The sequence below is a fragment of the Cynoglossus semilaevis genome, chromosome 8 (assembly GCF_000523025.1).
Source record: "Cynoglossus semilaevis isolate Cse_v1.0 chromosome 8, Cse_v1.0, whole genome shotgun sequence".
Classification (NCBI taxonomy): Eukaryota; Metazoa; Chordata; class Actinopteri; order Pleuronectiformes; family Cynoglossidae; genus Cynoglossus; species Cynoglossus semilaevis.
The window spans coordinates 10,216,158-10,232,653 of record NC_024314.1 but is presented as its reverse complement, the minus strand read 5'-3'; the positions used below and the strand labels follow the sequence as shown (position 1 = coordinate 10,232,653).

Genomic DNA, 16,496 nt, shown 5'->3' with positions numbered 1-16,496 from the left:
ATTACTGCTTATGCTTATTTTTTTTATTTTTTAAAAATGATTCCTATCACGTGATTTCAACAGCATGTGTATTTATGATGATGAATTTGCCTGTGTTTTCATCCAGGTCTACCCCTCCGTACAGCCATCCGCCCCCCCCCCCTTCCTCCTCCCTCTTGTTTTCTAATCCGCCCCCATGTACCGTCTAAGGAAAAAAAAAACGGTGCAGAAGGTGATGCCTCTTGCGCGGAATACAGAGAGAAAAGGAGGGGAGAGAGAGACAGAGACACAGAGAGAGAGAGAGAGAGAGAGAGAGAGAGAGAGAGGAGGGAGAGGCGGACATTCTACAGGCTGCAAAGACACAAGAGATAGTGAATGGGTAGCAACACCCGTCGCCTGCAACCTTCCAGGCAATTAAAAACGGCTTCCACTTCTCAATTTTATTTTCTTGCCAATAACAGAAGAGGTTGGCACTGAAAGCGCTCTGAGACAGACAGAGACAAAGAGGAGAGGCGCAAGTTTTCAGGGCCTCATTTCACCCATCTATCCATTCATCACCATCATCGTCATCCACGGCGGTAGCAGCAGCAGCAGCAGCAGCATCATGATTCCCCCAACGCTCTAAGTGAATCTGGCAATATTAAAGCTGCGAACAAAAAAAAAACAACAAAACAAAACAAAAAACGAGGTCCAGCAGCAGCAGCAGCAGACGTGCGCACTACTATCTCGCCGTGTTCTGGAGGTGGTAAAAGAGGATCATCCGATGCCTGCGAGACGCCGGATAATCGTGGCGAGACAGAAGCACCGCAGAGAGAGAAAACTACAATCGCGATTGATCCCTAAAAGCTCGATGTGCCGCACGCACGCGAAACACACCTAAAAGCAAAAAAAAAAAAACCCTAAAAAAAACAAACAAAAAAACCCCCAAACCAACAAGTGAGTATAAACCGTGTCTGTTTGTGTTGTTGTCCCAGCGTACGTCCCCTGTCTGTCTGTCTGTTTGTTTGTCTGCTGCTTTTTTTCCTCTTCATTGAAAATGACGATAGGGCAAGCTCGTGTTATGAAACGGGAAATAATGATGATTGTTACTGGTAGTTTGCATTCAACAAGTCTCAAACACCGTAAGGGTTTTTTTTACCTCTCTCTTTATCCAGCTCCCTTCTTGTGGCTGCGCTTGAAAACGATTTAAATATGTCACTCACTCACTCACATGGAACTATTTTTATTTTTCTGGTTATAACGGGAGGAGAAATAATAATAATAATAAAAAAAAGGACACATTTTGCATAACCTTGCCAAAAAAAGGGGTGTTTCCATGTACAACGCAGTGTTATGTCTCAGATAGGTGCACGTCTGTGTCTTTGCATCACGTCTGCGATATTTTTTTGTGTATTGATTTTTTTTGTGTGTGTGTGTTTCGCTCGCGAGTATATTCACACGCCTGAAAAAGAGAGGGAGTGAAAGATAGAGAGAGAGGAAGCGGAAGATAGAGGATGCTCAAAATTAGGTTTGTAGTAGCCGATATTTCACGAATACTATCTAATGCTATAGCTAACAATATGATGTTTATAGCATCGATGCGGAAGGGGTTTGTAGTCCTTTTTTTTTTTTTTTTGGCGAATTGATAGGTATGGCCAAGGCCCGAAATGGATGTTTGATAAAGGAACCACAGGGGTGTCAAACTCTTTTTGGTTCAGGGGGCCATAAACAACCTGACCAGTCCGATCATCAACCACAGGGGTGTCAAACTCTTTTTGGGTCAGGGGGCCATAAACAACCTGACCAATGTCCGATCATAACATAATTACCCAGAAATACCAATAACTCCATCTTTTTTCCCCCCATTTGTTCTCATGCAAATAAGTACAAGTATATTGGAAAACATATATATAATGATATGAACATGAAGTGTTTGTGCATTTCTTTTCCACTTTCGTTCATCAAGTGGGCTGTCTTAAACCCCCCCCCCGCCCCCCAGCTGGCTGGTTTGGGCCTGTGGGCCATATGTTTGGTCTAGACGGTGAAACCTTTGCACCTTTACTTGAGTTTCACAACAAGCCTCATTAGCCGTCGGTAAATCTGGAGTTACGACTAGTTCAGGCTAGTGGGCAAACTGAGGCCTGGGTGCTGCATGTGGCCCGTTCAGCTTTGGAATGCGGCCCACCAGACGTGTCCAAATGATATAGTTGAATTGTATTGTGATTATATTTCTGACCTTTTCCCTGCCCTGCCCTGCCCACGTTTTCCCTATAGATGGCGTAGAGAAGGCTAAAAGCATTTTTAGCATTTTAGCCTTTTATGCATGACTTTTACATGTAATTTATCTTAGTTTCACCCTGTGAAATTTTAGGACCATTTGTGGCCTGCGAGTCAAAAAGTTGGCCCACGCCTGGACTAGTTTCACATTAAGGAATAACCTGTGCAACATGTCTTTAGATCAGGCAAAAGACGAAAGGGCAACGTGAGGAGCCCCCCCCCCCCCCTCCCCCCCGATTTTCAAAAAAAAAAAAAAAAAAAAAAAAATCATACTCAGTTTGTAATGTGATCTGCACTGTCTGATTTAGGATAAGAAAAAAAAAATACCCTTACCACAACTCAGCTGTGATTGGACTCACAATTTGTTGACATGCTAAAAATATATTGCCTATATTGCCTATATTGCCTATATATCTGCTCATTCTTCTTTCATGGAGTTTGCCTATGTGTGTGTGTGTTTGAGTATGCGTGAGTGTGTCTGCGTGCGCGTGTGATGGAGGTTACGCGAATCAGCCATATACATGTACATATATATATACATATATGTGTGTGTATATATGTATTTATGTACATACTGTATCTATGTGGCCCATGTGGGACTGGCCAACTGTCCAGGATGTATCCCATCCTCAGCCTGTGGGGGTGGGGGGGCGGGGGGGCTTGCCTTAGGGGTAAAGAATGAATTGATTTCGTTTTCCCGTTTCTGTTATTCACTTATACAACGATTAAATCAACAATATATTAATCCTTCGATAAACAAATGGACAAATGACACCGGCAGTGCTTCTTGTCTGGTCCCGGGAGTCACATCACTGCACTGGTTAATCAAAAAATGAGTCTACTGATGTCTCTGGGTAGTGTTTGTCGTTATCCACAGCCGTCAGGGTTATAGTAAACACCGAACCGAGTCATTCGGTTTAGTGTTAATACTGAGTCTACTTGACAGACACACTTGCTTTGAAAGTGAAATGGAAAAAAAACGAAATGAAGAAAAATATCTATTTATAAAGTCGAAAGGCGACTTTATAGGATGCCTGTATAGGATCGCGTCTCAAAGAAGTAACGAGAGCCAATGGTAGTTTGAACAAGGTTGTTGGGGTCAGTGGTGCTGTATGGGGGAAACGGGGTCCTGCTTTGGTGAGGTTATAAGCAGAGGTCACATTTTGGTGGTGTGCTACGTCACGATGACAAAATCTTTCACTTTCACCTTCACATGTGAGCCCATTGTAACATTCACATGGGGCCCAGAATTCCTAGCAGCGCCTACTTATGGTAATAGCTAACTAGCTGACCAACCAGGCTGTTATTGCAGTATATGTTGCCAAGTACAGTGGTGCTGTACATGCAGGGGTTCTGCCGCTGATTGTTTATGAATTTACAGGCTGGTAATTGGACGGCTTTTGGGTCTGAAGATGATACGTTCTTGCTTTTAATCTGCCTTTCTTCTTAGTGTTCATACACTGCTGGGCTACTATTTTTCCCCGACCGTGCTCTCTTCGTTATTGTGACTCAATATGCGATCGCATCTTGTGCGACATCTTTTTTTTTCTTCGACTTTTGAAGGTCACTTCATGAGCGGCGATAGTAATAGTTTGTGTTGATGGGTGTACTGTGACACCTGGCTGGGAACGGGGGGTCGACCCTCGTCCTCCTCGTGCTGTGCTGCAGTGAATCGCTTTATCCTGTTGGTGTCTCCTCGACACTGGAAAGAGATAGGGGTGAAAAAAAGCTGGAGATGAGAAGAGGGAGAGGGAGAGGGGAGAGAGGAGAGGGGAAAAATGAATAAAAGAGGGAAGCAGATGTGAAAAAAAAATACACAGACAAAAGAGTAGGAAGGGAGGATTTTGGAGGGGGAGTCACGCTGCACGCGTGGTACAGTTTGAAGCGTTGTTGGTTACGTCCTTTGATGAAGCGGTAGCAGGTGGGAACGGTAGCAGACCAAAATGACATGTGTGTGATTTGCTCTCTCTCTCTCTCTCTCTCTCTCTCTCTCCTGCATTACGGTTTATTTGAAACCAGGCTCTGTTGTATCATTGTGTTCAGTTATGGTCATTTTTTTCGCCCCTCTTCTGCCTTTAATTTTTAATTTGCCCCCTCCCCCACACGCACACTTCCACCTTCAGAGCCATTTAAATGCACTTCTCACATACCCCCCCCCCGCTCCCGGTTACTCGCTCTTTCTGTCCTGTCTTGTTTTCCCCCCCTCATAGCTACATCCCCTGTTGTGAATCTCTCTTTTTTTTTCATTCTCATTTTTCTGTTTCTGCAGTCAGCTCTTCCCAAATCCTCCCTTGTTTTTCCATCCCTCGATTGCTCTTCTCTCTGCTGCTTTCTCCCCCTTTTCCCCTGCTCACCCACTGCTACCACTGCTGGTATCTTAGTCAATATATCCCATATTCCTATAGTCCCTCCCCCTTCTTACTGCAGTGTTTTTGCTAATATATATTAGTGTCAGTGCAGCTTATGTGCATGAGCCGAGTGCACTCCCTCGCTCTCTCTCTCTCTCTCTCTCTCTTCTGTCCGCCCCTGTCTCTCCTTCCATGTTATCTTTTCTTTTTTTTTTTCTGGATTAATGTCGCAGTCATATAACATGTGTTTATGTGTTGTCTCCCCGCTGACTGTCTCTGTTTATCTCTCTCTCTCTTTTTCCTCCCCGGTCTTTACCTCTCTCTCTCGCTGCCCCCCCTTCCATCTCTCCTCCTGCTCTCGGAATACTCGACCCCTATTCAATGGTCCTGGTGGCCAAAGGGAATTCTGCAGAGGACAGGAATGGTTGTTGTGATAGCGGTGTTGGATGCTAAAATGTTTAAAAAGTGAAAGTGGTTAAAGATCTGATTTGCCCACAGTTGTCGTGATGTTACTGCATTCTCTGCTTTCATTCGACCTCTGTGCTTCATTGTTTAATGAATACTATCTATATAGACTCTAACCCCGCGATGGGCAAACTAAGGCCTGGGGGGCCCCCGAATGCGGCCTGTTCAGCTTTTAATCCAGCCCGCCAAACTTTTCCAAATTATATAATTTATTTCTATCGTTATACTTCTGCCTTTTCCCTGCAATTCCCCCAATAGATGGCACAGAAAACGATTAACATTTTAGCCGTTATGCATGACTTTTACGTCATTTATCTTAGTCCACCACATGCTCCATGACCTACCTGACCTGACAACTGTGGCCAGCTGGTCAAAAAAAGTGCCCAAGCCCCGATCTAACCCTTACACACTTTTGCTGTGCTTTGCCAACCTTTACTTTACTCCCTTAGTTGACCTACCTGACCTGACAACTGTGGCCAACTGGTCAAAACCTTTTGCCAACCTTTACTTACTCCCTTAGTTAGAACTTTGCTCACAATTTGAACCTGAACGGCCACCGATGCCCCACACTCAACTTGCTTACGCACAGCATTTAGTTTAAAGTTGAACGCTGGAATGTTTCTGGAAATTATAAAAAAAATCAATCAAGAACAAGGGATTCATGTATAAACTCTATTTGGGTTACAATTCTGAGGCCAAACAGAGTCATGTCAGACACAAACGTCTTACCGAAGCTGCTTTGGAAAACTTCAGAGAACGGGGGATATTTGGGTTACAATTCTGAGGCCAAACTGCTTTTGAAAACTTCAGAGAAGGGGGAAATGAATGTACCGCTGTCCGTGGTGCTGAAATATCAACCCCGAAGAGGTGCCTGCTGCAAAAGCAAAACGGGACAAAGCTGAATCTGGATCAGTTTACACCTCCTTCCCAAATCTACATTTGCGGATAAAGGTGCTTTTGAGGATGATTGTTTCTCATAAACTCAATATTTTATACGCACTTTTATGTGCAGAGTTGCAATCTCACTCAAATCTGGAAGTCACTGTGACATTTTTTTTAAAGTGATGACATGGAACACTTAAACAGTACATTATCAAACATATATGAATGTATATACATACACATATATTTTCTAAATATATTTTTAAGTTGTGTCAATTCATTTTTTTCCCCACTGTGATTAGTACTGTTTGTGTCTTTATTCTTTTACCCATGCAGTATCCTCGGTCTTTATGATTCTTACCTGAGTGTGGCTTTTCTTTATCCGGGGGTCCTCAACTTAACAAAAAAAGTGAAGAAAACAAAAATAAAACTTCTAACTTCATGTTAAGTGCATTATACTATCATACTTCTTCATCGACATGCAAACAAATAATATAACATAGAGAAGAAGAAGAAAAAAAATACTGCAGTGCCCACGGTGCAGGGAAAAGGAGATGGAGAGAGGAGAGGGAAAAAGCTGACTCACAGTGAAAGAATTTGACCCTGGGACAAAGGAAAAGAAAGAGGGAAAAGAGTCTGATAATAGGTGAGGTGATGAAGGAGAGAAAGATGAAGGGCAGTAGGAGCAGAAAATGAGAAAAAAAAAAGAACAAGTAAAGAGAGATGAGGGGTACTGGATCAGAAAAAGGCCCCATCCTCCTCTTCAGGGAAGAAGGAGAAAGGGTAGGAAGAGAAAGACAAGAAAAACTTGATCCCCCTTCAATGAAATGTGACTCCTTTATGAGGAATCTGAGAAAGAGGGAGGAAGAGAAAGTGGGGGAGAGAGAGAGAGAGAGAGAGAGAGATACTAGCAGGGGGAAGGAGGAAGGACATGAAAGGAAGAGAGAGAAGTCCTGTGTGTGTGTGTGTTTTTTTTTTTTTTTAGTATGAATAGTGAATAGTGAAGAAAGGTTAAGAACATAGAGATGACATGTGCATTGGCTGGTGTTTTGATGTTGATGCAACACGCAGGAAGCAGGAAGAGGAAAAAGAGACCGAGGGCAACAAATTACAATTTACTGCAGGGGAATTCACGACTTGGTGTTCTCCTCTTCCTCGCCTTCTTGTCTCCTTCATCTTCTCCATCTATCTATATATATATATACACACACACACACACACACCAGCTCCTCTTCTTGCCCCTTCTGCCACACTGGCTCAGCGACAATATTGCACAAGCTTTGCCGCATTACCTCTCCCGTCTCTTTTAAAAATAGTCCGAATGTCCATCTCATTAACACATCATGCTCTCGCAAGCGCAAAAGGTCGTCGTCATCCGATTCCCTCGCAAAAATCGATCTTGTGGAAGTCGAAACATCTCTTAGACAATGTCAAACAGGGCGATATATATATATATATATTTTTTTAAAAGCACGTTTACTACCAGCTCATCTTCGTCGGTGGAGCTGTGTGTCAAGGATGCGGAGTTATGGCGCGTAAAAAAAATACGCGCCATTACTGACTGAAGTTTAAGACGAAGAGGTTGTTGTTTAAAACGCATTACATTTCACGCCTTTAAAAGCTAATATATATATATATATATATGTCTCCCTTCTGCACAAGTGCGGCCAATGTGACTTCATTCTTTATTTGTAATGTTGAGCATACACTCTTTTTCTCTGTTTTACTAATTTATTATCTCTTTTTATCCTTATCTCTCCTCGCAGACTCCTCCCTCCAGTCTCTCGTCTTCTCTCTCCCTCCCCCTGGTCCTCTATGCTCAGTTCGGTGTGTGTATCCTCTTTTAAAGGGCGCAAGGGTGGGAACAAGTCGTCCAACAAAGCATGTTACAGCGCAGACATGACTTGTCCGTCGGAAAGCGAAAAAATTGTGATAAACTGTGGCGGGGTGCGGCACGAGACCTACCGGAGCACGCTTAAGACGCTGCCCGGTACGCGTCTGTCATGGCTAACCGAACCGGACGCATTTAGCAACTTCGACTACGACCCCAAATTGGACGAATTCTTTTTCGACCGCCACCCGTCTGTGTTCTCCTTCATTCTCAACTACTACCGCACCGGCAAGCTGCATTGCCCAAACGACGTGTGCGGACCCCTGTTCGAGGAGGAGCTCGCATTCTGGGGTATTGACGAGACAGATGTCGAGGCGTGCTGTTGGATGAACTATCGGCAACACCGGGACGCCGAGGAGGCGCTGGATAGCTTCGAGACCCCGGAGCCGGACGCACCTGATGATGACCCGGCGCTGGGTGGTGCGGACGGGGACTTGAAGAGACTGTGCATGCAAGAGGACACGAGGAAGTCGGGTTGGTGGAAAACCTGGCAGCCTAAGATTTGGGCGCTCTTTGAGGACCCGTATTCATCCAAATACGCGCGGGTGAGTGAACAATATGTTGTGTTTGTTCTGATAAAAGGATATATATATATATATATTATCAGAACAATTGTGTGTGTGTATATATATATATATACACACACACACACATATATATATACACACACATATATATGTATATATATGTATGTATGTATATATATATGTATATGTATGTATGTAAAAATTTCTTTTGTCCACAAAGCATACATGTTGTCTCTGCCATTATGTTTGAATTGGAATATGAACATAAGCAGAAATCCTATGCATTCCTGTTTGAAAATGTAACTAAATGTTGGCTAATTATCTTTGCTTAGTATTTTCACTTGATTAATTGCATCGCACCGCTATGTTTTAGAGGCAAAACATTACGATATATATATAGAAACAGTTCTGCGTGTGTCACATGCATACCTGTGACATTGAATAATTCATTCTTCATACCATATAGAATATGGAAAAGCCTAGACCAGTTGGTCGACTGTGTTTGAGGCTGACTGACCCACAGATATCCCTTAAAAAAATACTCCTGTCGCAGTTGAACCCTAAGTTACATGTGCTTTTTTTTGTTTCCACGTTTGCCCTTGATACTAAACGTTTTCCGCAGTGGACCTATTTTCCCCTTTCCCCTTGTTTGATGCAGCCACCAGGCTTTTTACCCCAGGGTTTCATTGCCGTTGAGAGACTCATTCCAATCTTGCTGTAACTTACTCGTTTTCGTGTGAACTGTTAAAAGTGATGTTTGATCACACAGGTTTATGAGCAACAAGTACCTCCGGCTGTGTTTTCCATCCCTCCCACATGAAACAATCACAGCTGCCTTGCTTTTTGCTCTCGTACCTTTCAATTATAGCTGCATGTTCACCTCCGCTTTGATTTGTGTTGTTGGTATGTTTACATTAACACTCTGATCTTTGCACCCGCCAATGTTTTTGGGTGTCTCAAGGATAGTAAACGGATTGAAATACAAACCTGCGTTAGTCCTTGCACACTAACGGCCTCAATCTTTAACCAGTGTGGGTCCAAGTATTCGTCCACATACCAATACTTCAGGCTATGATGGACAGATAGTCTGCTTGATTGGGTCACTCAAACTGTAACGCCAGACTGTTACAGGCTAATAGATTGATTTCTCACCTCCGTTCTTCACCTTCACTGACTGCTAGCAGAATGCAATAAAGAGCGACTCATTTCTTTTTGTAATAGTCTAAATATTGCACAAGAGGCAGAAAGTGTCATTAAAAAAGTGGCTGTTGAGTTGATGTTGAATTCTGAATAACTTGGAGAGAAGAAGCAGCAGCATTTAGCGCACTACATCACACCTTGTAGATAGATAGATAGATCGATCGATCGATCTATCTATCTATCCATCTATCTATCTATCTCTCTGTCTGTCTGTCTGTCTGTCTATCTATCGATCTATCTATCTATCCATCTATCTATCTATCTATCTGGCTGTCTCTCTGTCTATCTATCTCTCTGTCTATCTATCTGTCTGTCTGTCTATCTATCTCTCTGTCTGTCTGTCTATCTGTCTGTCTGTCTATCGATCGATCTATCTACCTAACTATCTGTCTATCTGTCTTTCTATCTATTTATCTATCTATCTCTCTGTCTGTCTGTCTGTCTCTCTATCGATCTCGCTGTCTATCCATCTATCTATCTATCTCTCTGTCTGTCTGTCTATCTATCTGTCTGTCTGTCTATCGATCGATCGATCGATAGATAGAGAGACAGACAGATAGACAGATAGTTAGGTAGATAGATCGATCGATCGATCGATAGATAGAGAGACAGACAGACAGACAGATGATAGATATGTGTATTATGTAATGATAATAGTTTCAACACCGTAAAATAACTATCAGTAGTGTTTGTAATGCAAGTTAAACATTTTTTTGAGTACATTGTTGGGTTCATTTTAGCGGCTACAACAACTACATGCCCTGCAGTTCACTGGGATGTTACCAAGATTTTTTTTTTTCATTATCAATCTTTTTAGTCTCATTTAAATCTAAATGTATCTTCTTCAAGTAGCAAATGGATGTGGTGGGGCTGCTTATATTTGAGTATGTGGTAGAAGTAAAAAAAAAAGTGAAAAGAAAAAAAAACCTAAAGTGAGGAATGGTAAAATGTATTTTGGGGTGACTTTTGCAGAAATGTCTGTTATGTAATGCATCAGCAGTTTGGAGGTGACAGGCGTGCAAGTGTCTCCTTCGTCGTAAAATAGCAGCACACGCTGGTGTTGGTCTGTTGCGTTAGCTTTTCACTGCAGTAGACACAGGAGAGGAGGATTGAATGAGATCACAGGAGGAAGATAGAAAAAAATGAAAATGGGAAAGGTTAGTGAAAATCATAGGCAAATGTGGGGAAATAAGAAAATGGCGAATAAGTTGGGGAATAAAGGGCCAAGTGGGAGTAATGAGTGTCTCTGAAGGTCATACGGTGAAGGGAACGAGAGGGACTGAGAAAGAGCGATAGAGAGAATCAGACTAGAAATGAAAAAAGGAAAGAGATTTTGATTGGTTTTTTTTTTTCAACACATCTTTTATTTAGTCTGTGTGAATCACTGTCACTTTACATCAGTAAACTTAAATAATAAAAAATTGTAATTAAAAAAAAACAAAACATTTTAAAATAAATCAGACCAGCTAATCTGAGAGCAGGAGTTCGTTCTCCTGAATGGAGCACAGCGTACCACCATAAGTCCATATCAGTTTAAATTGTCCTGGATCCTGAATTGCTCTGTAATAGTTAAAGTCAGACAGGATCATCCTGCTCAGAAACTGTACAACGTCAGAGTCCGCATTATCTTCTGCCATCACCTTCTAATTCAATTGCCATTTATGTAAAGATTGTAAAGATGATTCTGTAATTTTCTATCTATCTATCTATCTAAATCAGGCATGGGCAAACTAAGAGACAGACAGACAGACAGACAGATAGACCGATAGACAGATAGATAGATAGATAGATAGATAGATAGATAGATAGATAGATAGATAGATAGATAGATCGATCGATCGATCGATCGACAGACAGACAGACAGACAGATGATAGATATGTGTATTATGTAATGATAATAGTTTCAACACCGTAAAATAACTATCAGTAGTGTTTGTAATGCAAGTTAAACATTTTTTTGAGTACATTGTTGGGTTCATTTTAGCGGCTACAACAACTACATGCCCTGCAGTTCACTGGGATGTTACCAAGATTTTTTTTTTTCATTATCAATCTTTTTAGTCTCATTTAAATCTAAATGTATCTTCTTCAAGTAGCAAATGGATGTGGTGGGGCTGCTTATATTTGAGTATGTGGTAGAAGTAAAAAAAAAAGTGAAAAGAAAAAAAAACCTAAAGTGAGGAATGGTAAAATGTATTTTGGGGTGACTTTTGCAGAAATGTCTGTTATGTAATGCATCAGCAGTTTGGAGGTGACAGGCGTGCAAGTGTCTCCTTCGTCGTAAAATAGCAGCACACGCTGGTGTTGGTCTGTTGCGTTAGCTTTTCACTGCAGTAGACACAGGAGAGGAGGATTGAATGAGATCACAGGAGGAAGATAGAAAAAAATGAAAATGGGAAAGGTTAGTGAAAATCATAGGCAAATGTGGGGAAATAAGAAAATGGCGAATAAGTTGGGGAATAAAGGGCCAAGTGGGAGTAATGAGTGTCTCTGAAGGTCATACGGTGAAGGGAACGAGAGGGACTGAGAAAGAGCGATAGAGAGAATCAGACTAGAAATGAAAAAAGGAAAGAGATTTTGATTGTTTTTTTTTTTTCCCCAACACATCTTTTATTTAGTCTGTGTGAATCACTGTCACTTTACATCAGTAAACTTAAATAATAAAAAATTGTAATTAAAAAAAAACAAAACATTTTAAAATAAATCAGACCAGCTAATCTGAGAGCAGGAGTTCGTTCTCCTGAATGGAGCACAGCGTACCACCATAAGTCCATATCAGTTTAAATTGTCCTGGATCCTGAATTGCTCTGTAATAGTTAAAGTCAGACAGGATCATCCTGCTCAGAAACTGTACAACGTCAGAGTCCGCATTATCTTCTGCCATCACCTTCTAATTCACGTAAATTGCCATTTATGTAAAGATTGTAAAGATGATTCTGTAATTTTCTATCTATCTATCTATCTATCTAAATCAGGCATGGGCAAACTAAGCCCCGGGGGGCCTGATTCGACCCATTCAGCTTTTTCAAATGATATCATTTATTTATATTATCATTATACTTTTGCTCTTTTCCCTGCAATACCCACGTTTCTCCAATGTGTGATGTAGAAAATAATAAAAGCATTCAATTAAAGACTCCTGTTGGCTGAGGAGAGCAGCAATGACAGCTAAATAAAAACAATGCAACGCACCCTCATACTGGACGCGTGTTACAAGGACAGACGAGGCCCCCTTTTTTATTAACGCTCTACTTATTAATCTTTCCTAACTAAAAAAAGGTCATAATCTGCTGAACTACCGTTTGGCATCTCGTACCCATTCAGGACCTGCATCCCAAGATTTATCCCCACAATCGGAAGCCCTAATGCAGGGGTGTCAAACTCATTTCCACCAGGGGGCCACATCAGCAATACAATTCCCCTTAAAGGGCCAGTTGTAAATGGAAGACTGTATCGATCATGTATAGAATATATAGAGTTTAGTGAATGCTTTTTAAGCTCCCGTGGGCCACACAAAACAGCCTGGCGGGTCACATTTGGCCCCCGGGCCTTGAGTTTGACACATATGTTGTAAGGTGTTTACTTTGCACTTTAAGGTGCCTTTTGGGAAATACATGCGTATAATCATAATAATATTAATAAAGCAATAAAGTATCAGAAAAGTATCGGTATCGGCTGATATCCAAGTCCAGGTATCGGATTCGGATCGGAAGTGGAAAAAATGTGGATCAGTGCATCCCTAGTTAGTGGTATTGTATGAAGAGACGGTTACACCGCTCCGAATTTCTGTTAGAATAACAGACCCGCCGGCAGGAATCAGACAAGGCTGGAGCTCAGACATGGTTCGTGGATCGGAATTCTTTGCAGGTTGGATCGGATTGGTCCGATCTGCTAAGTGCGTTGGGAATCGGCTGCCGATACCGATACTGGATCGGATCAGCCCCAACCCTACACAGGAGGGAAGGAAAATGTTCGCAGTCTTAAAATCTATTAAAAAACACAGCTTTCTTTAATCCAAGACCCTGTAACACTCTGTAGTGTTGAGCCAGTGGAGTTTGTCCAAAAATGAGCGACGAACAAAAAAAGATAGAAATCGCTCACCGCGCTCGCACTTATTCACCCCGCTTACGCATGCACTCAGAGCGAAAGAGAGAGAGGGATTGATTGTGAGATGGAGATATTATATGATTAGGGTGAGAACTCTCGTTGACGAATCTTGGATTATCTGTGACTGTTTGAGCCATTCAGTAGTCCTCCCCTTGCTCTCTTCCTGGGCATTGATTATTTTTTGGTGATTTTATTGATTGTCTTCTCTTTAATCTGTTTTTGAAGTCATCCATACTGCCTCCGTTACATCTTACTGTTATTGAATATTGACAAGGACTCTTTTTTGTCTACTGGAGAGATACATACTGAGGGGGCAGTGGTGGCTTGATGGCTAAGGAAGCAGACTTGGATCTGGAAGGTTTCAGGTTTGAGTCCACCAGCTACAACTGAGGTGCTCTGAGCATGGCAATGTCCCCTGCTCCCCGGGAGCTGAAGCTGCCCACTGTTCACTTTGGTGCAGGGTTAAAAGCAGAGGTCACATTTCATTGTGTGTAGTAGTGTGCTACACGGTATGTCTCAGTGACAAGCATTGTCCTTTCCTAAAGGACAATGCTTAAACAGTAAACTGTTCTTTTACAGCAAATCACAGTCACGTGAAAAATAAACTTCATTTCTCTGGGATGTAGCCGGCAGCTATGATTCATTCAGTGTGTCTTCTGTTTTGTTGTTATTGCCATTATTAGTTCTCCAAGTCACTTAAAAGTAAACTGTAGAGATTGGTGTAGATCATTGCAAACTAAACGTTTCCTCAAATAATGTGTCTTTTATAGTTTTATGGTGATTCATCTTTTAACGATCAACTAATCAACATAGAACATGGTCCTGTTCTTTATTATTCAACAAACTTTGAACAAAGTTTTATTGGTTGAAATTTCTGTAGAACATGCCAAGAAACGCACAATGATTATTTAAAAAACTTTATTGATTCCACACTTGGGAAACCCTAACCCTTTAGGAATCAGACTCAGGACTCGAGGCAGACATGCTAACCGCTACACTATGGACCCGCTATGAGTTTCTTTGCGTTATTCGGGAAAATGCCTTATAATGTTTTTCGGAAAAAACAACAAAAAATTCTTTGAAAGACCTTTAAACATGAGATGCACCGAATTTTTGGCCACCCAAAATTATATATACATATATATATGTATATGTATGTATATATGTATGTATATGTATGTATATGTATGTATATATGTATGTATATGTATGTATATGTATGTATATGTATGTATATGTATGTATATATATATGTATGTATATGTATGTATATGTATGTATATATATATGTATGTATATGTATGTATATATATATATATATATGTATATGTATGTATATATATATGTATATGTATGTATATATATATATATATGTATATATGTATATGTATATATATATATATACATATATACATACATATACATATATATATATATATATACATATATATATATATATATATATAACTTAGTTGCATCACTACTTTGAACTCTTTTACCTAATTGAATTTTTTGTTATTGTGACACAGCACGCAACAAAATGTGACCTTTTGCATTTTACCCATCACCAAAGTGAGCAGGGGGCAGCGCAAGTGCTCGTGGAGCAGTGTGTGGGGACGGTCGCATGCGTAGTGCAGTGATAACTTGGCAGATTGTAGATTCCAACCTGAAACCTTCCGGGCCCAAGTCCGCTTCCTTTTTTTCCCCTTCCTTCTTTTATACATCTGTTAATATTAAGTGTGAAAGTGTAAAAAAGCGAGATTAAAATTTGCTACATACATAGATGTGTATGTAAAATAACGTAAAGCATTTTTGGGTCCATAGAATCCCTTATAGGTTCCTTAGAGATCTTTATATTTATAGTACTACTTTAATATCCCAAGCTCCCTAAGCTCTACTGCAGTGTATCCGTGTCATGTGTTGTACTCTATTGTGACATACTGTGTATTTATTTGGACTGCTGTCTCACAAGGTGAAAAAAAGCTAAGTGAAAAACTGATCTAAACCAGTCCATTCAAAAGCATTTCAATGTGAAATCCAGATAGCTTTGTAGAATCGCGAATCACTCCTCATAGATCCCTGCCCCCTCACAACAAATCTTTGGACCATACACTGGCATGCTGCCATTAGCAGCTAGTAAGATACAAAGGTTCGGCTGTTTACTGTCTGCTCTATACTCAGCATCAAACACATGTGGGAGCTTGATGCCAACGCAGACGCCAATGCTAATCTCCTCATGGGACAGCAGATGCACATCAACAATGACCTGATAAAAACGTGAAGACTTAGGGGGGGATTGTTCTTCAGAAACAAAAGTCGTACTTTGGGAGACACTTATCATTTGCTAAAGACTGAATCTTTTTGCAGAGGGGATCACGGGTTCAAATGCAACTGCAGCCAATGGATCAAACGCCATTGGTGCATGCCATCTGTGTCCCAAAAAGTTAAGACAGAGGACACTGTCTGGAATACTCCAAGTGACCAATTGTTTGCTAATCCTCCTTATTTATGCCATTTTGCAGATAATGACCATTAACAGATCACAGTTGCCTCGCAAACGTGATTCCCGTGATTCCCCTGAATCTGTGACCGTGGCTTTTTTTGAATCCCCAAGTCTTTGAGCTCCAATCTTGCCTTGTCTCTTTGAGTGCAGAGTGGCCAGACAATGCTGGCAGAGTGATGTAATGTGAGGGTCTGGGCCTGTCTTCCAGTCACCATTTGAAATGGTTCTACTGGGTAGTGCCATTATTAATTAAGGGATTCAAACTGATCTTAGTTATGTCGAATGTTAGCATTGACTATATACCATATATATACATATATATATGTATATATATATA

The 16,496-nt window shown here is 41.1% G+C and overlaps 1 protein-coding gene across 4 annotated transcripts in view; it reads left to right on the top strand.

The window, feature by feature from the left end:
* The first annotated feature begins 153 nt into the window (after positions 1–153).
* The window catches only part of LOC103382001 (potassium voltage-gated channel subfamily C member 1-like), a 54,628-nt gene continuing 38,285 nt past the window's right edge, over positions 154–16,496 (top strand). For 2 of the 4 annotated variants that reach the window (XM_008314640.3, XM_008314642.3), the window contains exons 1-2: positions 154–915; positions 7,697–8,366. In XM_008314640.3, the coding sequence (XP_008312862.1) occupies positions 7,746–8,366 (621 nt within the window). In that variant the 5' untranslated portion in view covers positions 154–915; positions 7,697–7,745. The remainder of the gene's footprint in view (positions 916–7,696; positions 8,367–16,496) is intronic. The other 2 variants (XM_017034346.2, XM_008314645.3) reach the window with 2 other exon arrangements.